General features: G+C 44.5%; 1 protein-coding gene across 2 annotated transcripts in view; it reads right to left on the bottom strand.

Moving 5' to 3' along the window:
* Positions 1-2,441: 2,441 nt before the first annotated feature.
* The window catches only part of LY86 (lymphocyte antigen 86), a 60,905-nt gene continuing 38,600 nt past the window's right edge, over positions 2,442-24,746 (bottom strand). Inside the window, exons 4-5 of one of the 2 annotated variants that reach the window (XM_030314904.1) lie at positions 7,261-7,313; positions 2,442-2,819 (exon numbers count right to left, since the gene is read on the bottom strand). In XM_030314904.1, the coding sequence (XP_030170764.1) occupies positions 2,736-2,819; positions 7,261-7,313 (137 nt within the window). In that variant the 3' untranslated portion in view covers positions 2,442-2,735. Of the gene's footprint in view, positions 2,820-7,260; positions 7,314-8,634; positions 8,688-24,746 lie in introns of those variants that run through there. The other variant, XM_030314905.1, reaches the window with a different exon arrangement.

Consider the following 24,746-nt stretch of genomic DNA (forward strand, 5'->3'; position numbering starts at 1 on the left):
TTGTAAGTGTATTTTCTTTTCCCTATGTTTTCTTAACATTTTCTTTTCTCTAGCTTACTCTGTTGTATGAAGACAACATTTAATACATATAACATACAAAATATGTATTAACTTATTGTGTGATTGGTAAGGCTTCTGATCAACAGTAGGCTCTTCGTAGCTGAGTTTTTGGAGAGTCAAAAGTTATATGTGGGTTTTTACTTGCATGAGGGGTTGGTGCCTCTAATCCTCGTGTTGTTCAAGGGTTAACTGTATATGTAAACACAGAGATTTAAAATATAAGGAGAGGCCTGTGGGCACCAAAATGCCTGGAACTGTCTTGTTTCCACAAGAGTTCTTTGGAAACATAGCATCATCTTGAATCAAACTGATTTTTTTTTTTCAGGGAATTTTATTGAGAAGTTTATTGAGGATGTTTTATAGTGATTTTGAAACAGCAGCAAACTCTGTGAGAAGATGAGACACAACTTAAGTTCTTTGTCAGTGTACCCCCCTCCCCACACGTTGGGGGGGTTACCCCAAGAGAGCTTGCCTTGGTATTGCCCAGCCCCCTCCCTGAATAACTCTTGCTTCCTGCAGGGGCAGTTCCAAACTTCATCTTAGTTATTAATTTTCTGCCAGAGTGTTTAATAGTGATAATTATTCTGGCATTTCTCTGACCAAGATGGTTTGTGTTTTATTTTACTATTTTTTTAAATGTTCATTTACTTATTTATTTTTGAGAGAGAGAGGGCGGGGAGGGGCAGAGAGAGAAGGAAAGACAGAGAATCCCAAGCAGGTTCCACTCTGTCAGCACAGAGCCCGACGTGGGGCTCAAATTCACAAACTGCGAGATCATGACCTGAGCCGAAGTTGGATGCTTAACTGATTTGAGCCACCCAGGTGGCCCCAGTTTGTGTTTTAATAGGAGACGCGGAACCAGTGAAAAACTTTCTCAGCTTTCAGGAATGAAACTCACGGTGAAATTTAAGGCCCGTGACAGGACACAGAAACATCCTCTCAAGTCAATCCTTTAGTGCAGCCTCTGTGTATTCATGTGTACTCAGTCATGGCTAGGGCCAGCCCCGTACACGGAAACCCCTGTTTAAGCCAAACCCAGAGATCTGAACCTCTCTCTCTTTCTCTCTCTCTCTGTCTCATGCTCACACGCAGGTGCGCGCGTGCACGTACACACGCATTGTCAATGAATTTTAAGAGGACAAAAGAATAGGAAGGGAAATTGCAGAAAAATAAGAAGTGAGATTGTTTCTACTTGTCCCTGCCTCTGGAAGGCTGTGACCACTGTCCTGAGCTGTTGGAACGTGTGAGTGCCCAGAATCTCCCTCCACACGACTTTTACTGCATGTTATGGGAAAGGAAACAGGGGCATGTCTCTCTTGAGGGAATGCCATCTGTGTACATAACAGGATCACCCCCGTGTGTGGATTCAGAGGTTTGCTCCCCAGCGGGGCATAACCACAGTATGTCTTTTCTCCCGAGCATTTATGGGTGTAGGTGAGGACACTGCTATAATTTTGTTTCTCCATAGCCAAAAAAACCTCAGATGCTGGTTTTAAAGTTTTAATTCCCCAGGCATTTACAGCCTGCTATTCTGGGTAGTTTAATTATGTGCGGATGGTAATTAATAGCAATGAACATTTTTAAACTCTGTAGTTTTCCTGTCTTAATCTCTAACATAGTGGCATTTGTGTGGATATCAAAGACCTACAAAGTCAACCCAGTCACCCTATGCCAGTTCCCCAGTAGGAGCAAGAGGGCCAGATGCTGGGCTGAGGGACACTGGAAGGATTGGGGTAGGGGAGGAGGGCACAGGATGGTGTCAGGGATGTGGAGCCCACCATGCAATTCTGCACATCCTGGGACAGAAAAAGACAGGGCTGCCAAAACGGCTCTAACAGCAGACAGCAACCGGCTCCTTTGCAGGGGGCATTGAAGGAGATGTTTCTGTGCGTGAATGGATGTGTCCACACTGATCAACATGACTTTTTAATATTTCAAGGGACCGCACACTTGACGAGGCAGGGACAGTGTCTGTTTTGCTCCCTAGAGAATCCTAAGTGCTGAGCACAGGGCCTGGTACTTAAGTGTTCAGTAGTTACACATGGAGAATGAATGAATGCATTACTGAGAGCCATGGTGTGCTGAGGCCAGGGGTAGCCAAGGCTTTTGGGGTGAAGATGTAATGAGGTTTGGTAGGTGGGACTTTGATGTCACTCTGTAGGGTTTCATCGGCTCCTCAGCCCTCGCGGCCAAAGGGCCTGGGACTTGCCTGGGAGAAGGAGGAGGAGAAGGGGCATATTTTCCCAATATCCTCAGGACGTCAGCTTCCTGAATCTCAGAACTACTTACGCTGCGCCAGCACCTGGCACCCTGTCTGGAGGAAATTACATTGTAACTCAAGTATGGCACTAAGATCCTTTGAACAGACCATCAGGAGCGACTGTGGGCCAGATTTCTTTATTCTGGGTAACTGAAAAAGTGCTCCCGAGGAGCTGAGAAGCAGGAGAGCCTGGCCGTTTGGAGGAGGGTGGACCCACGGGCTGGCGACCATCAGGAGGCTCCTTTAGAAGCACGTACACCTGTGGAGTCTGGGGACGTCTGGCCCCCGGGGCTAAAATCTGCACCTGCGCCTCTGATGAGCCTCTCTGTTGTCGGCTGGTGTTTCTTCCAGAGCAGGTTTGGTGTGGGCAGCCTGCAGTTCCCACGAGACAGAGCATGCTCCGCGTCTTAGCTTCTCAGGAGCAAATGACCGTAGCATTGGCACAGGCCACGGTGGAGCGCTTCTCATTATACAGTTCCAGCAAGACCTGGTATTCTCCCTGGAAGGGACACAGGGAAAGCATGACGTGTGTGACTCCCAGAGCAATCAGTCAATCTTTCGACAGGTAGTCACTGAGCACCTTCTATGTGCAGGCAGTGTGTTAGACGCTGGGGATGAAGGAGAACCAAGGAAACCGAACTCACGTGGTGGAGCTTATGGGCCTCACTAGGACAGGCAGACAATGCATGAGATACTTCACTGTGCGTGCATTGTGTGTGCTGATGCCACAGAGAGAATGCAGGCGGGGAAGGGGATGGACAGCAGGGCCGGGCTGGGCCCGGAGTGGCTGGGCCGTTGGCAGTTTTAAGTAGGGTGGTCAAGGCAGGCCTTGCTGCAAAGGTGACCTTTGGGCAAAGACCTGAAGTAGATGGGGAAGTGCTTTGAGGGCTGGGCCCCACATTCGAGAAACTGCGAGGAAGCCCAAGGGGCTGTAGGGAGACAGAACCACAGGAAGTGGGGGAAGGACATGAACCGGGGATGGCCTCACAGGCCATGGTGGGGAGACACTGGCTTCCACTTGGAAAGGGTCGCAGGTCATGAGAGCCTCCTCCCCAGAGGAGTGGCCTGATCATGTATACATGTTAAGAAGATCCTTCCGGCCGCCCTCTGAAAAAAGACTGTAGGGACAGAGAGTATAAGCAGTTAAGACCAGGTAGGGGACCACTCGGGCCTGTAGTGGATGGGGGAGGTGAGAAGAGAGATTGGATTCTGCATAGATTTTGAAAGAAGAGCTCATATGATTTACTGAGGAAACCCATGTGGGTGGCAGAGAAAGAGAGGAGCTGTGGGTGATTCTGAAGACTCTGGCCCGAGCAATTGGAAGATCCAGGGAAGACAGAGAAGACCTCCAGGCACAAGATTCACCCACACGAAACCACAGCGCTCTATCAGAAAAAGTACTACCACCTTTTAGGGTTCCTTTCTGGCAACCACACTCCACAGAGGACTCCCTTCGTCTGTGGTTAGCAGCTGGGCTATATATGGAATCGCAGAAAAACCCATGTGTTTGCTCAGCGGCTAAGCCCCGCCTCAAGCCCCCAGAGGCCACACGGTAGTGGCAGGTCTGCAGACTCATCCCTCTGGAGAAGAGACACTCTGGGTGGCACGACTTAGTGGGAAGCAGGGCAAAGGGCCCAAGAGGGAAGGATCTCAAGAGATTCCTGGCACATCTTTGAAGTGCCTGTCATTCAGAGAAGGAAAGGGGTTTAATATGTAGAAGCCAGAGGGAAGGAAGAAATCAGAACACTGGATGGAGTTTGCATGAGAGGTAGTTTTTGTTAGAAAAGAACAACTTTTGGGGCACCTGGGTGGCTCATTCAGTTAAATGTCTGACTTCGGCTCAGTTCATGATATCAGGGTTCGTGAGTTCCAGCTCCAAGTTAGGCTGTCAGAGCACAGCCCACTTCAGATACTCTTGTCTCCTTCTCTCTCTGCCCCTCCCCCACTCGTTCTCTCTCTCTCTCTCTCTCTCTCTCTCTCTCTCTCTCTCAAAAATAAATAAACATTAAAAAAATAAAAAGAAAAGAAAAGAAAAGAACAACTCTCTAGCAATGAGCAAAGGTCCAGGAGCGAGTGGGTTCCCCAACAATGAAAAGTGCATTGGGCAGAGCCAGGCTGTGCACTGGATGGTGGCTGAGGGGGGAAGGCTGCTTACAGCCGTCCCCCAGGGCACCATTCAGCTGGAGGGTCCTGCGACAGCGACAGCGGGGCTCCCTGAGGCTGATCACCCAAACAGGAGCAGCTGTGATTTCAGAAGCAGTTTAGGAATTTCACCAAAGCAGTGTAAAAGTTAGAGAATTAATTCTGAGTAAAGAGCAATGGGAACCTGCATCTGTTTGTGCCACCATCATTGCCATCATTCCTGTCCACTTTTCTTTTAGAGTCCCTGTGCCTTCAGGTACACACCCTACATAATTATTGAAAAACAAATGAATTTTTCATTAATGCTTTATAAGCCTAAGAAAAGATGTAGTATTTGCAGGAAGGTTCTAGATGATGAATTACTGCTTACATTACATACGTGCATACCTACCTCCAGGATATGCATACTCTGGTTTAGGAGTAAGGGTATTTAGGCAACTGTGCTCATCCTCAGGCAGGTGGAGGGTCATGCTAGGAGGACAGGAGGGGCAGAGTAGGGAGGGACAAGGGACAGAGAGCAGCAGCCTCTGTGCTGTTGAGGAGAGCACTAAATTTGCGAGTCAGGAATTTATAGTTATATCCTTAGCACTTACGCAAATTAGACCATCCCTGTAAGCTGTCCACGTACTTTGGAACCCCAAAAGGCCTCTAAATTCTAATTCAGAAAACAGCAGTCCTGGAGATGCAGGGTTCCAGGCAAGACCTCAGTCTGGGCCAAGGGACTGGCTGTGTTGAAAAGCAAATAATACCAAGACACTGCAGATTGACTGCTGAGTGGAAAAGTTTTCAGCCGAACAGGGATAGAATTAGCACAGAGGCCCATCTCTGGGGGATTTGGTGGGAGGAGGGGATCCGGGGCAGGTCTTTTAAAACCAGAAGGCTTCACACTGTCTCTGTCCCATATTAGGAAGCAAAGTCTCTGAGCCTTGCTGGCTGGCTGGCTGCCAAGGAAGCCTGGGCTGGCTGCAGCTGGTCCCCCGCCAGCGTGGGAGCTCATGTTGAGATTAAGGCCTCCAGCTGCCTCTGCTGCATACGTGACAGGTTGCATGTGTCCCACTTGGGTGATGTCCCCTGTTGATTCTGGCCAGGTGTCAGCAGGCTGGGGCACAGTCAGGGCTGGCCGGGCTTCTGCTTCCTAGGCCCCAAAGACGAGGAAGAGATGGGAGGACCAGCCAAAGAGGACCAGTAGATGCTTAAGCAGCCATGCCCATGGCCAGGACACCTGAGCCTGGCTTTGTCCTCACACCGGGTGACATGCCTGAGCACCGCTTATTGGTTGAGGAATGCAGATCCTGAGCTCACCCAAGTGTCCTAGGGGAATGCAGTAAAGCTTTTTTACATCTCTGCCAGATTTTTCTTTCAAAAGGATTCTGTGTCTCTAGGAAGTTCTTTTTCCCTCCTCCAGGTCATAGCAACTCCCGAGGGGAGCTGCTTTTTTTTTTTTTTTTAAAGTCAATAATGCAGGGCACCTGGATGGCTCAGTCGATTATGTGTCCCAGTCTTGATTTCGGCTCACGTTTCATGAGTTCAAGCCCCGCATCGGGTTTTGTGCTGACAGTGCAGAGCCTGCTTGGGATTCTGTCTCTCCCTCTCTCTCTGCCCCTCCCCTGCTCATGCTCTTTCTCTCAAAATAAATAAATAAATGGAAATAATATAAAATTAAAAAGCCAGTAATGCCAGATGAAAATCTATTGTTTGCAAATTTTAAGCCAATTGCCAGGGGAAGGGGGAAGGGAGGGGTTCAGGAGGAAATCGGGGAAGAAAAAAGAATTCAAGTAGCAAAGACTTAAAGAAAAAACTAACTGGGAGAATTTTGGTTCCACATCCTAGAAGTGAAGAGAGTTTGCAAGACTCTAATATTTCAATGAAAGGCCAGCAGAGAAGACTCTGGAGAACCCCAGAGGGGAAGGTGAAGCCGCAAACTTCCCATCTGTGGGAGCAACAGCTAGAGGATGTTCTAGAGACGGTACGGCTTGCACCTTAGGAACCCAGAGCCTGGGACAGAAAGGAAACACACACAAGATAAATGAAAAGTTAAACAGATTCTTTACGCAGAAGGAAACCCTTTCCCAGAGCCATAGATGGGTTTTGGGATCTGGAAAGCAGAGAGGTTAAAGTTGAAACAAACAAACAAACAAACAAAAAAAGAAAGTTATTACAACCTTGTGATTCCTTTTATGATGTCCCGTAAGATTCTCTCAGGAGTAGCATATTGAAAATGTATTGCTCATGTCAGAGCAGCTTGAGTTCAGCCATTTAAGAAGGTCACATTATTTTGCGGAAAGGAATTTGTGGAAAACTGGACCCTTAGCTGTGAGCCCTGCCGGTGAATGCTCAGGGTGGGGGTATTTTATTCACCTGGTGACAGCCCACTAATACTAGTGTAAGGCTGGTACCTGGGGGCCTTTACCCTTCACGCTTGTGTGTGTGTGTGTGTGTGTCTTCCTCTCTCTGAACAGCCAGCCTCACAGACAGCTCACGTCCCAGCAGCTCTAGCCCATGCAGTACCCTCAGATACCAACCATCCTGCAGGACAGGATGAGGGCCTCCCTCTCCGTGGGAGCTGTCTGCCCAGGGGAATCCCAGAGGGTCCAACAGACATAAAATGTTATAACGAAAAAGGTAAAACCAGCGTGTTAAGTGTTTGTGAGTACCCATCATGAGGTATCAGCTTTACTGAAGAACGGTTTTCTTGGTAGGGGTCAGTGGAAAATGTTTAAACTGTTGAAGTTTAAACTCAAGAAACTGCTCGATACAATAATTAAGTAACAGAATAGAGCAGAAAACCAAAACCTTACCTCGAGAATTTCAAATCCAGGATTATTGATGGGGCCAGCATAATAAATCTGCTCTGAAACATATACAAAACAGACAAATGTTACTCAGTCATATTAAACAAAAATGATTTGCTCCTACTATCTGTGCTCGCTATTTAATAGGGATCTAAGATTGGGAAAGAAGGTCTCTGTTCACACAGTTGCTCATATTCTAGGGAGAACATCGACAACATGTAAATCACTAAACAAGGCAGTGTCTGGATTGTTGAAAGTGCTAGAAGGAGACATGTAGGTGGTGTAAGAGAGGCAGATGGTGAGATGGTTAGGAGGCCAGGCTGGAGCTGGGCTGCCTGGGGTTAAATCCTGAGACCACCTGTGATAACTGTTTCATCTTGGACAGTCATTATCTCTTTGGGCTCAGTTTCCTTGTTTTCAGAATGGGTATAATAATGAAAATAACAGTGTCCACTTCCCTGAGCTCTGAGGAATCAAAGGATTAATCAATGTAAAGCTCTAATACTGGTGTCTGGAAAGCACTCAATAAGTAATTTGCTAAAATAACAAACTAGGAGACGCCAAGTTTGGTTGGATGGCTGGTTATCTCTAAGGAGATGATATTTGAGCTAAGCCCTGGGGGAAGGGAATGAGACAACATTCAGTAGCTCTGATGCAATAATGGAGAGGGTAGATGGTTGGGTAGTTTTACCGAGCAAGAATGGTAAGGAGAGAAAGTCAACACTGTTGGGAATAGATTGGGGAAAGCTTATAATAACAGACCATGGAATCTAAGGAAGGTAGGGAAGAAAATGGAGGTGGGGGTGGGGGTTGATAGTAGAAACAGTGGTAGAGTTGGTTGAATGGAGTTTCCATCACAGCTGTCAAGGTCCTAGAATGGGTGAGCTGGAAGGACATGGTGAAGGCAGATGGCAGAAGGCTTCACAATGAGATTTCAGAAGTGGTGCATTTTCTGATGATGACAACACACAGCATTGACGTGGGAGTCAGGGATTGAGGTGGAATGATGGAAACGGTAGTTGGAAAATGGTAGTGGAGGTGAATCAGCTGAGACATTATGGTGGTGATGGGCTGTGACTGCCTCCTCTGTGACTCCCCAGCCCCATGCACTTAACACATTATAAGCGGTGCCTAAAAGCACAGGCTCTGGGGTCAGATTGTGCTGGGTTTGAATTTTGTCTTTTCTTATTACTAATTGGCCAAGTCACCTAATCTTTCTGGGCCTCAGTGTCCTCATCAGGAAACATGGGCAGGTTATAATAATATTCACCTCAGAGTTGTTGTGAGAATCAAATGAGTTAATACAAGTAAAACTCTTTTAATAGCATCTGGCACATGGGGAGCAGTCAGTAAGTATTTGCCATTAATATACTCACTCACCAATCCACTCTACAGGGCATCCGCCCAATACAGGCCAGGCACTGTGCCAGGTGCTAGATACAACAGGAGACAAGAATATTATGTGAAACATTTGAATCATTGGCCACCCAGAATTGTAATCATTTGTTTACAGGCTGTTTCCTGCAGTAGCCCGTGCCTTCTTGTTTGCATAGCTCCCAGTACATTGCAGAATCTAACACACAGCAGGGTGCAATATAGGGTTGTTGTAGAGGTTGTTGAATGAGCAGATACAGAGCCAGGACATGGGTTTGTCAAGCAACTTCATTCTTGCTCCTGCTATTGTAATCCTCTCCCTGCTAGAAGGCTCTGGACCTGGGCTGTTTACACGAGAGACTGGATTAGGGAATGAGCCAACAGAGCAGCCAATATGGTGGTGAGGGTGGAGGGATGGTAGAGGAGAATGGAGGAGAAAAAAAGTGCTTATTAGTTTATTGATGGCATTATGTGTTTTTTAAATATATTCTTTAAAAGTTTACTTATTTATTTTGAGAGAGAGAGAGAATGTGTGGGGGACGGGAGAGAGAAAGGGGGACAGAGGATCTGAAACTGGCTCCGTGCTGACAGCAGAGAGCCCCATGCAGGGTTTGAAATCATGATCCATGAGATCATGATAGAAGTCAAAGTCAGACACCTAACTGAGCCACCCAGGTGACTCTTATTGATGGCATTAGGTATTCAGCTCTTTTAATGGCACAGTGACTTCTGTCTCACATATCCCCTGGTGCCTAACCACTGCTCAGTAAATATTTGGAGACAGAACAAAATCTCCATGAAATGAGGTTTTGGGTCAAGGGCAGCATGGTTGGTGTGTGAACAGCTGCCCACACAGAATACTATCAGGGGCATGAGGGTAATCCTTTTTGAAAAAGGCCTCTCCAGGCAATCTGAACCTCAACTTCTACCAGGAGACCCATTCTTTGCATAGACTTTGGCTTCTGTTAAATGCTCGTGCCCCCAACACATCCATCCTTCCTTCCCTTGGTCAATTTCTTGTACCTCACAAGGAGAACGCACAAACATGGTGGATGCCAGATGGACAGCCTTCCTATTTCATTGCACTAAATGAAGTGATCCATTTATTTTTGAAAGGAAACTGATATTTGGTTGTGGATATAAGCAAAACTTTAATTGGAAACTACTTTTCCGTACAAGATGATTTTGGAAATAGAGATATTGAACTTCTGGATCTTATCCTTGAGAATCTTCCGGTGCAACTGAGAAAGATACAATGACTAGCTACACTGAATGTTAACTGTGTGAGGAGTGAGTGGTATATGTGGGTGGTGTATCTCACAAGTGCAGAGAGCTCAGAGGGGGCTGCCTAGGATTGGATTGTAGTGCTGGCATACTGTACACCCTGAGGGCGTACCATTCACATTATAATTTATGTGAGTGGTGCCCCCTGGAGTTGTGCAATGCAGTGGCCCAACTACCAGTACACTGTTCCTTTTTAGGAAATTCTCTCTTCCCCAGGGGATGTTATTTTACCCAAGCCAGAATAATCTGAGCAAGAAGACAATGAGACCCAGGACCAATCTATTCTGTCAAAAGATGGTTGATTTCGACTCACCGGTATCTAGAGGCGTTCACTGTCTGCCTGGGGTTGCAGCCTTCTTACTGCGTCTGTGACTCCTAGATAGCCTTTCAGAAAATCCCTTTGCTTTTGTTGTCTGCTTTTGTTTCTGCTACCCACAATTCAAGGACTGTGAATGCTGTGGGCATGAACCAGTCAAAATCATTCATGCTGGCCATCAAGGTATGGGAATGCAGTGCAGCCCAGGAGCAGAGCCCAAGAATGGAGAGAGGGAGTGTGCCCGTCTGTGTCTGGTCTGGTTGGGTTCCCCTGGAAACATTTTACCCCTGCTTTGTGCTTCTACTGATTGTTCTAAGGTGGCATAGTGCAAATTACTTGACCTTAGAAGCAGACAGACCTGGGTTTAGGACCCAGCTCTCCCATTCCTCAGCTGAACATCCATTCTGGAACTCAATTTCTGCACTTGCAAGATAGAAATGGGACTGACTCTCCTGCAGGTCATTGAGAGGACCAGAGAACTTGTGTATAAACTTGATGAGAAGAGTGGGGTCCCCAGTAATGGCAGAATCACTAGTTATTATTATTGTTACTGTTATTAGTTGTATTATTATTCACTGGATGTGAAGAAGGGTGACGTAATGAAAACTCACTTGGATGCTGAGGAACACACCAGGCCTAGGTTTTGGAACCTTTTGGCAGAGCTAACAACCAGTAAATTCTGTGGGTGCCTTTGTTTTAAAGAAATGCATGAGGACAACTCTTTGAAGGATAACATTAGAATGACATCTAACATTCTATTATGCTCATTTAATGCTCCAAGATTTGCGAATTTATGTTTCAAATAAAGGGGTTCTTTACTGGGCCAAGGGGGTTTTCATTAAATCTGTCTCTTACACTTTACGGTTTCAGTTGGAGCTTTTTGGGGGGTCCATGAAGTTCCGGAGCATGGCTGCAGGTAGCTCATGAAACTGTCTTCTTTTTTTAACCTAATGAAACAACACCTAAAATTAAATTCTCGCCCCTTCCATTCTCAGATCCTCCCTGATTCTGAGATTCCTTTAATTAACATTCTCACACTCCCGTTCTATAAAAAGAGCCCCAGTATATCTGTACCCACTCCTTCCTTTCCTCCATTTGAAATCTTTATCAGTTTTTAGTGTGCTGTGGATTAAAGAAATCCACCTCCCCGGTTCTGATCCCATGAAGTCATTTCTGCGAATTGGCTTTGTTTTTGACCCAAATCTTTGTGTGGTTGGCACAGAGTGTCTTTTTCAGAAAGGAAATTGATTTTTAAATTGTGGAAATAAAAGGTCCCAAAGGGTTTTGGATCAGATGGACGAGGGCCTCAGGGCTGCCTCCCACTCTATAGCCTTTTGTCCTCAGCCACCAGTGCGGGTGCTGGCCTGGAAGTGCTCCCTGCAGGCGTGGGTTCTGTGGGAGGAGTCCTCCCCGTTTCCTGGCCCTTGCTAGTGCCTTCTTGCAATTGCCTCCAGTCTTCCAAATTTATTACAAAAATGTCATCAATATTTCAGCATTATTAGGGTGCTCGACAGTGTAAAACTGCTTAGAGTTATAATTTATGATAAGTCGGCCCATTAGTATATTCTGACAAAGACTTAAAAAATGATCATTTATTTATTTGCTCAGCTTTGAGCCTTTTCTCACCTGCCTGGCCCAGTTGGGGGAATCTTTGGGGGGTTGTGTTGAACTAGGAGGGCACAGCCCTCACCCTGTCCTCCAGGAGTGGGAGCACCTCAGGACCTGGGAAGGCCCCATACAAGGGCTCCTGTGGGCAGTGGTCCCACAGTGAAGAGAACCTTCCAACCAGACCAAAAGCCTCGTCTCAGGAGCGAGAGGGAGCGAGTGTATTACTTCATTTTGGTGAGCTCTAAATATATTGTTCTTTCCTCTCTCTGCCTCTGGGCATTTCTTTAAAGAGGCCCAAGTCTGTAGGTGGCACAGGCCCAGGCACCAGTCTTCATCTCTTCCCTGGTTTTAGCTCTGCTTTTTTCAGTCTCTATCCTTGCAGGGTGTGGAACGTGTTTCTTGGTCCCACAGGGCACTAGCTGCTGGTTAGGGCACTCATTTAAATCGATAATGAGCCTGCCTGCGTGGGGACCTGGAACAGGGTCCCCTGCCTCCAGGTTGAGTGTGGCTGCAGATAGACTCCCTGGGGGCCTGAAAGCCTGGAGGTTTCATCCAGGTTTCAAGGGATGGATTCCAGACAGTTTGGGCAGATAGCCCCAGGCTAGGCCCAGGCCCAGGCCCAATTTTTATCTACTATCATCATCATCATCATTATTATTATTAATTAATTTATTTATTGTGTGTGTGTGTGTGTGTGTGTGTGTGTGTGTGGTGTGGTACTTTGTCAGCTTCTCCATCTCCTGGGCCATTTCACCTATTAGTCTTTAGAGCCTCTGCAGTTCTTATGTCCCTCCTGAGGGCTTGCCACCAGGTAAGCATGCCTGTATCACCTCACAAGTGATCTCAGTCTCTGAGTACAGTTGCACAGGCAGCCCTGGCCGAGGGGGTAGGTGATTGGAAGCAGAAACACAGCTCCTGCCCCACGGGGCCAGACTGTGCAGGCTGGGGCTGGGCTGGGCCCCACCTGCAGATACTTCTGGTGTCCCGGCCACATCCCCTAACCAGTTTTGAAATCATGGCAGCCTTGGTGGCATCAGCCATGCCTCTGACATTATCCCAGGTCAAGAGCTCACACCTCTCTACACTTTCCCACTGCACAGCAGCCCGTGTAGGACAACCAGGAAGTGCAGGGACATTATCCTCTGCAGGCCTTCAACCCACAAGGACTGGAATCTGGGGATGTATTCCACAGCCTCCTGACTTTCAGAGGGGCAATTCTGAGATGCACACCGCGGTTCCCGAAGGATCCCAGTGGGAGTGAGCCCCAGTTCTCACACTGGAAATCAGCTTCCCATTTATCCCTTCCTGGCTTTTCCTCCTCTCTGGCATAACTACTCACCCCCAAGTCCTTGTCTCTGACTTTGCGGGGGGACCCCAAACTAGGAACGCTTCCTGGCAGAAGGTGAACCTTTTATTGAGGCCCCATAAAAGCTAGTCCTAGAAAGCTGGCTGCTGATATATTTGGGTCTGAGTCTAATGTTGGAGCCACCCAGCCTAGGAACAATGTGAACACCCTGAAAGCTGCTTTTTGACTGGCTTCTACGCCAAAGAGCAGGAAGAAGAATGAATGCCTTGGTTGTCCCTGAGACGGCTCGGAGCCTCGTGCTTTGGAGAGGACGGGAGTTGGGAGAAAGGGACAAGGAGGTGAAGACCTCCTTGGGTGTGTGGAGGTGAGGGAGCCGACAAGCTCAGGGAAGAGGGAGCAGAGAAGGAGAGGGAGAGGTGCACAGCTAGCCTCTTGGCTTCTGGTTTCTTCATTCAGTCACATGGACACTTCCTGTCGCTGAGCAGTGGAGCATTATAATAAACGAAGTGTCTTCCATTCACTGATTCGAACTTTTGGGATTCCCTGGCGTATCACATGACCCTTTTACTGGGAGAATTTTTTCTGTTGCTACTAGGAGCTCAGTAGTTAGAACATGTTCAGTTTTATTTCCAAACATATCTTGAGATGTCCAGCATGTCATTTGGCCCCTTTGGCCCATTATTGTCACTCTGTCTGAGACCCCATAAAGCTCTGGGCATCATAACTGTGTTTTGTTTTTGTTTTTTTTTTTTTTTCAGAATTAACAGCTGTACGTTGGAGCTCATAAGTATCTGATTAGAGTTTGGATTACTACATCTTAGCTTTGCTTATGCTACTTTGATATCTTTACCTGTTCCTTCAAATGGGCTTATGAGAACTTCCTTTTGGCCTTTTCCACTAGAGAAACTTAATATTATTTACAACTTAAAAACATTCACTGTGTACTTGCAATGGATCACTTATAAAACTATGAAGTGAGAAGCCTTCCAAGGTTTACTTGTTCATGGTCCTGTGATTTACACTTCTCTGGTGATTCAGAGATGTGCCTGTTGTTATCCCTATTCTTTTTTTTTTTTCCTAATAGCACACTGGCTTCCTCTTAATAATACATTTTTATAAATGTCTCATTGCCATCTTATCTTCTTCCTCCGCCAGAATGATTCCAGCAAATGGGTCATGGAATTGACTTCTAGCCAAATAGCTTCTGTTGTGAGTAGGGTCCAATGACAGGTGGGGGCTTTATGGGGTCTTGGATAGGGTGACAATAATGGCCCAACAAGGCAAACCTTTTCTTAGGAATGATATGGTCCCCTAACAGAAAAACTCGTTCTCTCTCCTCAGGTAAATCAGTGACTGTATCATCTGTGAAGTCTCCAAACTGTTTGACTTCTGTGAGGGTATTTTCATTGAAAACATATAGAGTTTGAGTTTTCCTTGGATTATACACAATTATTTGGCTTTTTTTAAAAAATAAAAAGTAAGGTTTTCTTTTAAATGTTTATTTATTTTTGAGAGAGAGAGAGAGAGAGAGAGAATGAGCAGGGGAGGGGCAGAGAGAGAGAGGGAGGCAGAGGATCCAAAGTAGGCTCTGTGCTGACAGCAGTGAGCCCAGTGCGGGGCTCCAACTCACAAACCATGAGATCATAACCTGAGCCAAGCCGGACACTCAACCACCTGAGCCTCCCAGGCACCCCAATTATTTGACCTTTTCACATGGTATGCAGAGGTCAGACAGGATGGATTGGTTTTCCACTTGGGAGTTGTGCAGGCTAGGAGTGCCTACTCTCAAGATGTCCCTATCCTAATCCCCAGAATATGTATGTTACCTTCCATGGCAAAAGGGACTTTCTAGATGCAATTACATTAAGGATTTTGAAATGGGGAGATTAACCTGGATTACCTGGATGAGTTCAGTGAGATCACAAGGATGGATAAATGCCAAGGAATGCCAGCATCCTCTAGAAACTGAAAAAGTCAAGGAAATGAATTCTCCCCTAAAGCCTCCAGAAGAAACATGGCCCTACTGACACTTTGAGTTTAGGCTTCAGACATCCAGTAGTGTAAGAGAATAAATTTGTGTTGTAAGTTACTAAATTTGTGGTCATTTGTTACAGTAGTAGGAAACTTACACAGTGGTCTTGGATAAAGAAAAGAGGCTCCAGGTGATCAACTTGAGAAGGGGTCAAGAGTGATGGCTTGTTTGGATTTGGGTCCCCGACAAAGGGCCCTTCAGAACCATGACACCAGCATAACCCAAGATTTCAGCAAAAGAGAAGGTACTTGGTTGGGCTTACGTCTTGGGCTAGAGAGTGAAATTTCCAACACAAATTCACACACTTGAATTCAGGATAGACTGTTAAAAAAAATTAAAGCAATGTAGAAACTACTAGATCAGTGATGTCTAATGATGTTCTGCAAAGATGGGAATGTTCTACATATGCATCATCAAATATGGTGGCCTCTAGCTAAATGTGGCTAGTGTGACTGATGACCTGAATTTTTAATTTAATTTAAATGTAAATGATTTAAATACAGACATGTGACAAGTGGTGATCATATTGGATAGCTTTAGGTCAGCACCGTCTAATAGAAATATAACGTGAGCCACATACATAATTCAAAATTTTCTAGTAGCCACATTTGACAAAAAGGAAAAAGAAGCAAATGAAACTAATTTAGTAATGTATATATATTTTACCCCACATCTTAAACATGTAATTTCAATATGTAACCAATATAAAAAGTATTAATGAGATATTTAGAATTCCTTTTTTCATACTTTTTTTTTTTTTTTTTTTACAAAGTCTTCAAATTTAGTGTGTATTCCACACATAAAACACATCTCATTCCAGGGGTGCTTTGGTGGCTCAGTTGATTAAGTGTCCGACTTTAGCTCAGGTCATGACCTCATGGTTCGTGGGTTCAAGCCCCACATTGGGCTCTGTGCTGACAGCTCAGAGCCTGAAGCCTCCTTCAGATTCTGTGTCTCCCTCTCTGTCTGCCACTCCCCTGCTCATTCTCTGTCTCTTTGTCTCTCAAAAATAAACAAAAGTTAAAAACAAAGCCCACATCTCACTCTGGACTGGCCACATTTCTGGTGTTCAATAGCCACATGTGGCTAGTGGCTACTGCAGCAAACAATGCCAATATTAAGTCACTGATGAGGAATTGGGGCCCAAAAGGTGAAATGATTTGCTTCCAAGTTTATTTCTCCCCTAAGACCTTTTGGTCTTGGCTGCTCAGCTTCCCTCCAAGAGATACATAACTTCTGACAATCAGAAAGGAAAGAAAGTTTAAGTTTTTTGTCCCTACCAACTTATTTCTGAATTCCTGCAGATAAATACTTAATGTAACTCTCAAAATATAGCCTGTGAATTGGCGGGCTGATTGGATTTCCAGAAATGGAAATGAAGAAGACGGTGCTGGGGAGAAAGAGAAGAAATTGAATTGATCTCCAGGAACCTGGGGCAGACTCAGGAAACAGCAGTGTGATGGGAAATAATGAAATAGACATTACAGAGGGTGGCCTCTCTCAGACCGGGGGTCTCCGGGGTCCACACAGATTGGAGCTCTCAGGATGTTTGCCAATATGCAAATACCAGCCACCCGTGGGATCAGAGTTTTGGAGCGGTCCGGGGAGCTGGGAGAAGGCCTTCTTAATTGGGTTCTTAAATGATTATTACATGAAAGTGTGGGAGTCATTGAGCCAGGTTTATGCAAAATCTACAACAGGCTGAGAATTTGTAAAGGAGCTTGTATTGCCTTAGAAAATTAAAAATGCTTTGGTCCTGGGTTATCATTAGTCTAAATATGCTGGGCTCAACTAAAGGGAAAATGTGATGTCATAGGAGAGTTTCAAAACATTCTTGGCTCTTACAAATGGGCTTGAATTTGTGGATAGAGGGAAATCTCCCAGGCCTATGGGATTCCTTAATAGGCCGTAGGTTTCCTTTCTTTTCTTTTTTCTTTTCTTTTTTTCTTTTCTTTTCTTTTCTTTTCTTTTCTTTTCTCTTCTTTTCTTTTCTCTTCTTTTCTTTTCTTTTCTCTTCTTTTCTTTTCTTTTCTTTTCTCTCTTCTTCTTCTTCTTCTTCTCCTCCTCCTTCATGAAAAAGTCCTCTTTTGCTTGGTTTTTGCTGGTGCCCTCTCCAGGGTGATCATTGTTTCCACTTTGGTTTTTGCGGTGTTAAGAGGGGGGTTTTTTGCTATCACAGTAGCACACCCCAGCTTCTGCAGACTCCCCACCAGTCTGCAGCAGTGGTGGCTGCCCAGCAAATCCACAGCTGCTTGAAGGGTGCAGACGAGGAATACAACATGAAGAGAAGAAAGGCCAAAGGCTGAGGAGATGATGCTCCAAATGCCCAGTTCCATGAGAAATGCAAATGGGTCTGTCTCCCCAAGGGCACACAGGGGCCATGGAGACTCGGCTCTGTCAGCCACCAGAGAATACACAGCTCAGTCATGTTCTTGCCACCTCAGAGAGAAAGGGTCTTAAACTTCAAACCCTTGAAAGCTCTACTGCTTCTGCCTGCCTTGCTAAAACGCAGACTTCCATTCTGAGATGGATGACCTCAGGGGCCCAGAGCCCTGGCTTGAGAAACCCCTAATCAGCTGCATGAAGTAACTTCCATTTATCACTCCAAACTCCGTTCTAAGGGCTTTGTGTGGATCACCCCATCTTATCCTTGTAAGAATCCCATGAGGTGTCTCGTATTTTCCTTATTGTACACATGAGCAGAGTGAGGCTCTGAGAGGTTGTGTAATTTGCCTGAAGTTGTATACAGACAAATGGCAGTGGTGGTCCAACTCCGTGCAGGTTTAGCTTCAAACTCTGGGCTTATCCCTATCTAGGCTAGTGGTTCTCAAAGTGTAGTCCCTGGACCAGCATCAGCAGCCTCCCCTGGGGACTTGTAAGAAATGCAAATGTTAAACCTCCTCTCTAGATTTACTGAATCGAAAGTGGGGGTGGGCATGTCCAATAATCTGTGGTTGAAAAGTCCTCCAGGTGATGTGATGTATATGTTAGCTTGAGGACCACTGTCCTGGGCTATGCCCCCCTGCCCCCTCCAAGCTGGCTCTGCAGTGAGATAAGGTAGGCAGCAGTAAATTCCTGGAGAATAATATCAGGTTTGGTAGTGTGCTCCTGCAGCGAAAGAATGACAGTAGGGACGGCAATGACAGGCTCCCCACCTGGTACTGTCCCTGGTGGCCAAGAAGTATCACCCCTCCATGGGTCTATTGATTTATCCAAGTGAAGTGGAACCAAGACACATGAGTTCCCATCTAAGCCACTTTGTCATCAAGGGAAAGAGGACAAAAATCTGGGATCGTGAGAGTTTGAGAAGGAGGTACAGGGACAGCAAAGCAGAAAGCCTGAAGCAGGTGGCCTAAAATGACCCACATATCAGGGGTAAGCAAATAGGTGGGACAGATGACCTAGAGAAGACATATCTTAAAAGTGACGCCTCAGATAAAATTGCTTGTTCCCCTTCTCTTATAGCAGAAATCAATGACCGTGCTCCTGGGGCTCACATTCATTAATCCATGTGCAGTGAACCCCAAATGCCTGAGAAGTGAGGCTCATGGTAGGGGTGCCTGGTTGGGAGCATGCTTTATAGAGATTGTCGGGACCATTGGTGTAGATTAACCATGGAAGCACTTGCCTGGAAGGTGTTTTTGCGTCTTCTGCTACAGCAATGCAAGGCATAAGGCATTTTGCAGAAAGCATTTGTGGGACTTTTTCCAAATCTAGGCAATTTCTGAATTTCCTCCATTTCATAGACCTGTGAAAAGGCACACATAGAGGGCTAGGGCAATAGAAATCTGATGGATGGAATCAGAATTGCTGATCTAGATAGAACTGTTCAGACCGAGTTTTGCATTGTTACAGACAGTGAGATTGAGAAGATTCTGTAATTAATATTAATGATGCTCGGAGGATGGCCAAGTGCACTCATTTGGCATAAACCAGGACAGATGAAAGACACCCCAACTAACCAAAAGGAAGGAGGACAGGTAGCCAACTTAAGCATCCCCTATGCTTCTGGCTTTGTCTTATTCGTACAAGTAAAATCAGGGACTATTATAACAGAATCCCTTAGTTGCTGTCAGAGATAATATCTACCTTGTGGGAAATGTCATGTCAGACTTTATATACAGTACTCAGGGGACCTACTCTGTGTTTATTGAAATTCATCTAATTACAATGCATCCCTCACTTTGGACAAACACTTAAAGCAGTAACCTTCAGATTTACACAAAAGATAAACCAGGGAGCAATTATTTCCTTGACTAAAGGGTTCTTCAGCTTATAAAAGGTGTCCCTGTAATACTTATTTTAATTACAAGCTTTCCAAATGCATTTGAAATTAATCCCACAACTACTTTTTTTTATCTGTCTCTCACATATTGCATGAAGTATATCAATATCTGTTGTATTTCTTTTTTTTAAATGTAACTTATTGTCAAATTGGTTAACATACAGTGTGTAAAGTGTGCTCTTGGTTTTTGGGGCAGATTCCTTGTTGTATGTATTTATTTAATAGATTTGCTCTTCCTGGAAGGTGCTAGCCTCCACATAGAGAGACGAGTGCACTGTGCAGATCTTCTGAAGACTGTTGAGTTCTGCCCCTCTCTGGGATTCTGACATGCATGTGACATCACGTCCTCTCAGCTTTTCATTGTGTTTTAGCCATGCCAATCACAGCTGCCAAGGTCTACTTCCCCTTGACCTAAGGTGTCCTACTTTATAATCATATATACCCGGTATACACACATGAGTGTGTGCACACACACATGTTGTTATTTAACTTCTTCAAGCTTTTATTTTATTTATGTATTTATTTATTTATTTATTTATTTATTTATTTATTTATTTATCTATCTACCTATCTATCTATCTTGAGAGAGAGGGAGAGAGCGAGCAAGGGAGGGGCAGAGTGAGAGAGGTAGAGAGAGAATCCTAAGCAGGCTCCTCGCTGTCAGAGCAGAGCCTGACATGGGGCCCAATCTCACGAACCGTGAGATCATGACCTGAGCCAAAACTGACTGGGCCACCCAGGTGCCCCAAACTTCTATCTCAATTTCAGTTGGTTTTGGCAAGAGCTTGGGTGCAACTGATATTCACAAGTTAATCCATGAAACAATAAACAAATTAGTTTTGAAGGCCAATTAGTACTTAGTGCTGTGAAACCAATACCCTTAACCTGGGTTGACCCACCCTGACCAGAACACATAGAAGTTTAGCCAGAGTCAAGTCTGACAATTGATGTGTCTTTGTCATCAAGAATGAAAATCCTGTGTTCATTCTATTTACTTTATGGTCTTAATATAAGTTTTTGCCAAAGCTCCAGGTTCATTATCAGTTGAGAATCTTGTTTCTACATAGCCCTGCACACTATATTCTGGGCAGCCAAAACACAAGCCACTCTGTTCCTTTGAGTATCCCCACCTCACATTCTGTTTGGGTGGAGTGTGTCCTGCAGTGGATCCTTCCTACTTCCCAGATTGGTATCTCAGTTTCATGTTCAACAGTAAGTCCTACAATAAGTTTTATTCTCTTCTTTTCATTTTATGCTCATCTTCCTGAGACAGGATATTCCAGGAAAGTTGCTGAACAAAGTGAACCCCAGTTTGTTGAGAATGGATATCAAAGTATGTTGACCTCATGATAAATCAGAAGGGGATGAAAGGGACTGAGATGAGCTCAACTCATTTCCAAGCTAGACGAAGCTGTGGGGTCTCGTTCATGGTGGAGATCAGTGCTGACAAATCCAAATTTTGTAAAAATTTTATATATGAGACCATTGTGGGATAGTCTTGTTGGGGCCTTGGGGACAAAACATACCTCTGTGGGTAGATGTCATGTTTCCAGGAAAGAAGTGGACATTTCCACCACCACTCATTCTGGAAAGAAGTCAAGTCAGGGGCATAAAATGAGAACTTTAGAGACTGACTTTAGACCAACACAGGAAAAAACAAAACAAAACAAAACAAAGACACAAGAAGAGACTTCTTCATTTACTCCACAGGAAGTCCTGGGATCCTGAGCAGGTGGCAGAGTGTTAGGTCAATTGCCCCCAGCTTCTGGTGAGCTGATTTGAGTCGGGATCCTTACTAGGTTCATTCCTGTGGGAAACCCTAGCCTGGGTAAACCAGCCATGGGTCCCTCAAGCTGCTCCACCCCTGCCTCGAGGTCCCTCAGGTAGAGGAGGAGGCAGAGAGACATGTCATTGCCATGTTTATTGCTTTCCAATGTGCCAGACATGTTCTTTTTTTTAATATGCACTATTACCTGAAAAAGAATTATGGTTACTCCCATTGCATAGATGAAGTAACTGAGAACCAGAGAGATCAAATGATTCTCCAGAAAGAAGTGGCTTCTATCCCCAGCCTATAAATGGCAGCTGTGGAGAGAGGAGGAGATTATCAGTCTTACTCTATGACTTTTCTTTCCTCCTTTCCTTCCTTCCATTCTTCTTTCCTTCTTTCATCTCTTTTTTTGTTTTAAAGATTTTATTTTTAAGTAATCTTTACACCCAATGTGGGGCTTGAGGTCACAACCCCAAGATAAAGAGTTACATGCTCCATTGACTGAGCCAGCCAGGTGCTCCTTTGGCTTTTTAAACAGTTCTCTTTCTTCCCTGCCATTGGCCTCTCTCATTTGTCTTCCTGTTATGCCCCTTTCTTTGCCCCAAATCTAATTTGTTGGCACTGGAAAAGCATAGTTTAAAGCAAAGTTGTTACATTTTCCAAAGTAACATAATCTTAATTTATCCTGAACCTTAGGTGAGTGTTCACCACAGTGAAAGCCAGAGAATACCTGTGCTCGGCAATTCTGGCTAAGAGCCTTGAATCCTTATTTTCCTTACAGCTGTCATTCTCAAGACTTAGCATGCAACAGAACCATCTAGAGCAGGACTGGCAAGCTATAGTCTGTGGGCCAAATACCCCTAATGGCCTGTTTTTCAGCAGACATGAGCTAGGATTGTTTTTATATTTTTAAATGATAGAAAAAAAATCAAAAGAAGAATAATATTTAACAACACAGGAAAGTTACATGAAATTTACATTTCAGTGTCCATAAATAAAGTTTTATTGGCACACAGCCATGTCCATTCATTTCCATATTGTCTATACTTTTATCCTGCAGAGGCCAGACGAACATATAGCCTGCAAAACCTAAAATATTACCCTTTACAGAAAGGGTAATTACTACCTCACCCTTGACAGAAAAACTTTGCTGACCTGTGACCCAAAGGGATTTTTAAAATACAGAGTGCTAAGCCCTGACCCTGGAGTTTCTAATTCAATAAGTCTGGGTGGGGCCAAAAATGTGTGTTTCTGATAATTTCCTACATGATGCTGATGTTTCTGGTCTAGGGACCACACTTTGGGAACCACCACCGTATATAATGACTGGTTATGCCCAAAATGATTATTTGATTCCTATAATTTTGTTGTGCCTTTTAAATCTTGTTTCCAATTCTAGTGGAGGGCTGAAATGAGTCATACTTCTCTAGCAGAGTTTTCTTGATGTTCAAAGAGACTATGTAGCAGACAGGTTTAGAGCAAGTCCCTGGAGCCCAGCTTCTTGGAGAGAAGCCCAGCTCTACCACTTTCTGGCTTTGTGACCTTGGGTAAGTTTCTTAACCTCTCTGGGACTCAGTTTCCTTTTCTCTTAACATGAGGATAATAACAATAATAGCTTCTATACCTCACAAGGTTGATACAAACAGTGAATTGGTTAATATACATAACACATCTGCAAAGGTCCCTGGCATGTATTAAATGCTGTGATAATGCCAGATGTTATGGAGTCATCCCTGTCTGGGGCTAAGGTAGTACTCCTCAACCTTGGCAGAGTGTTGAAACCACCTGCTTTGGGTTGTACCTCTAGAGATTCTGATTTAACTAGTCTGTGATGTGGGGTGTTGGGATCTTCAACATTGTAAAGGTAAATTAAAATGGAGCACTGCCCAATAAAAATATAATGGCAGTTGCATGTGTAATTTTACATTTTTTAGTGGTCACGTTTAAGAAGGTGAAATTAATTTTAATAATGTCAATAACAATGTTTTATTTTTGATAAATAATAAATAAAATAGTAATTATATATTTTACTTAACATAGTATGTCTCAAATATTATTATTTCAACACATAACCAATATCACAATGGTTGAGGTATTTCACTTTCTTTGTTTTCGTATTATGTCTTTGAAATTAAGTGTGTACTTTACATTTATAGCACATCTCAACTAGCCTGGCTACATTTCCGTGGCTGGGTAGCCACGGCTTGTGGCTTGTGGCCACTGCACAGAACAGCGTGGGTGTAGCTAATGTACAACCAAGATTGAGATCCACTGGGGTAAGGGCCCTTGCGGACTGGCCCGAAGCCATGGAGCTTCTTCTGACATTACTGTTCTTAACTTGAGTATAAAGGAAGTTTACTGCAGCTTCTCTCTCTATGGTTAGTAATCAGGTGTGGCCATTAGGACATTCGATTTAATCCAAGTTTAGTCTTAAAAACTGATGTCAATTTGAAAGCAGCAAGATCAAGTAAAGCAAATGAATCTACATGACCTGATGCCACCAGAGGCGAGAAAGACACTATGGGAACATTAACAGAGGACAAAGTAAAACAGTGATCTGTTTTGGTTCCTTCTCAATGAACCCATAGCTGGGTAAAGGGGGAAGGGGTGTTGAGTATCCCAGAAAAAAAATACGAAGCAGATATTAAGCAATCCCTTGACATTCTATGCTACATTTTGACTCAGAACTTTCTGACTCTAAATATCACTGAATATTAAGTAGGTCAAGATGCTTTTCGAAAAGAGGCAGAGGAAGAAGAAGAGAATTCACCCTCTCCGTTCTTTCCTACAGTGCTCAACTAACCTTCAAAAAGAATAACCTTGTAAATTTATTGTAAAAGCAAAAGAGATTTCCAAAAAGATAAGAACAAAGATCTGTAGTTCTACCACTTAGAGATAACCACTATTAGCACCCAAGTGTGTACCATTTCAGAGCTTTTTGGTGCATCCACTTACACATATTTTAATAAAAACAGTGTCCAAGAGTTAGCACTCTTTTATAGCAATATTCTTTGTCACTTAACAACATTTTTATATTTTCAAGTAATTTAATAATCTCCTGCAACAGCATATTGAACCTGTGTTTGGCTGGACAATGATCTACTTAATCAATCCCCTATAACTGTATATATAGACTGTTTCCCTCAAACTGCTAATCACACCACAAATGCTAATGCCAAAAGAAGAACATCCCTTGGTATTTATTTATTTATTGTAAATGTTTATTTATATTTGAGAGAAAAAGCATGCACAAGCAGGGGAGGGACAGAGAAAGAGAGAGAGACAGAATCAGAAGCACACTCCAGGATCCGAGCTGTTTCCAGGTGCATAGCCTGTTGTGGGGCTCGAACCCATGAACCGTGAGATCATGACCTGAGCTGAAGTCTGATACCACCTGAAGACTGAGCCACCCAGGCACCCGTCCCTTGGTCTTTAAATCTGACAACCTCTTGCCTTAGAGCTAGCTGGGCAAGATGCAGAAGAAAAGGACACACTGTTTTATCCACATGGTCTCAC

This window comes from Lynx canadensis, chromosome B2, assembly GCF_007474595.2.
Source record: "Lynx canadensis isolate LIC74 chromosome B2, mLynCan4.pri.v2, whole genome shotgun sequence".
NCBI classification, from domain to species: Eukaryota; Metazoa; Chordata; class Mammalia; order Carnivora; family Felidae; genus Lynx; species Lynx canadensis.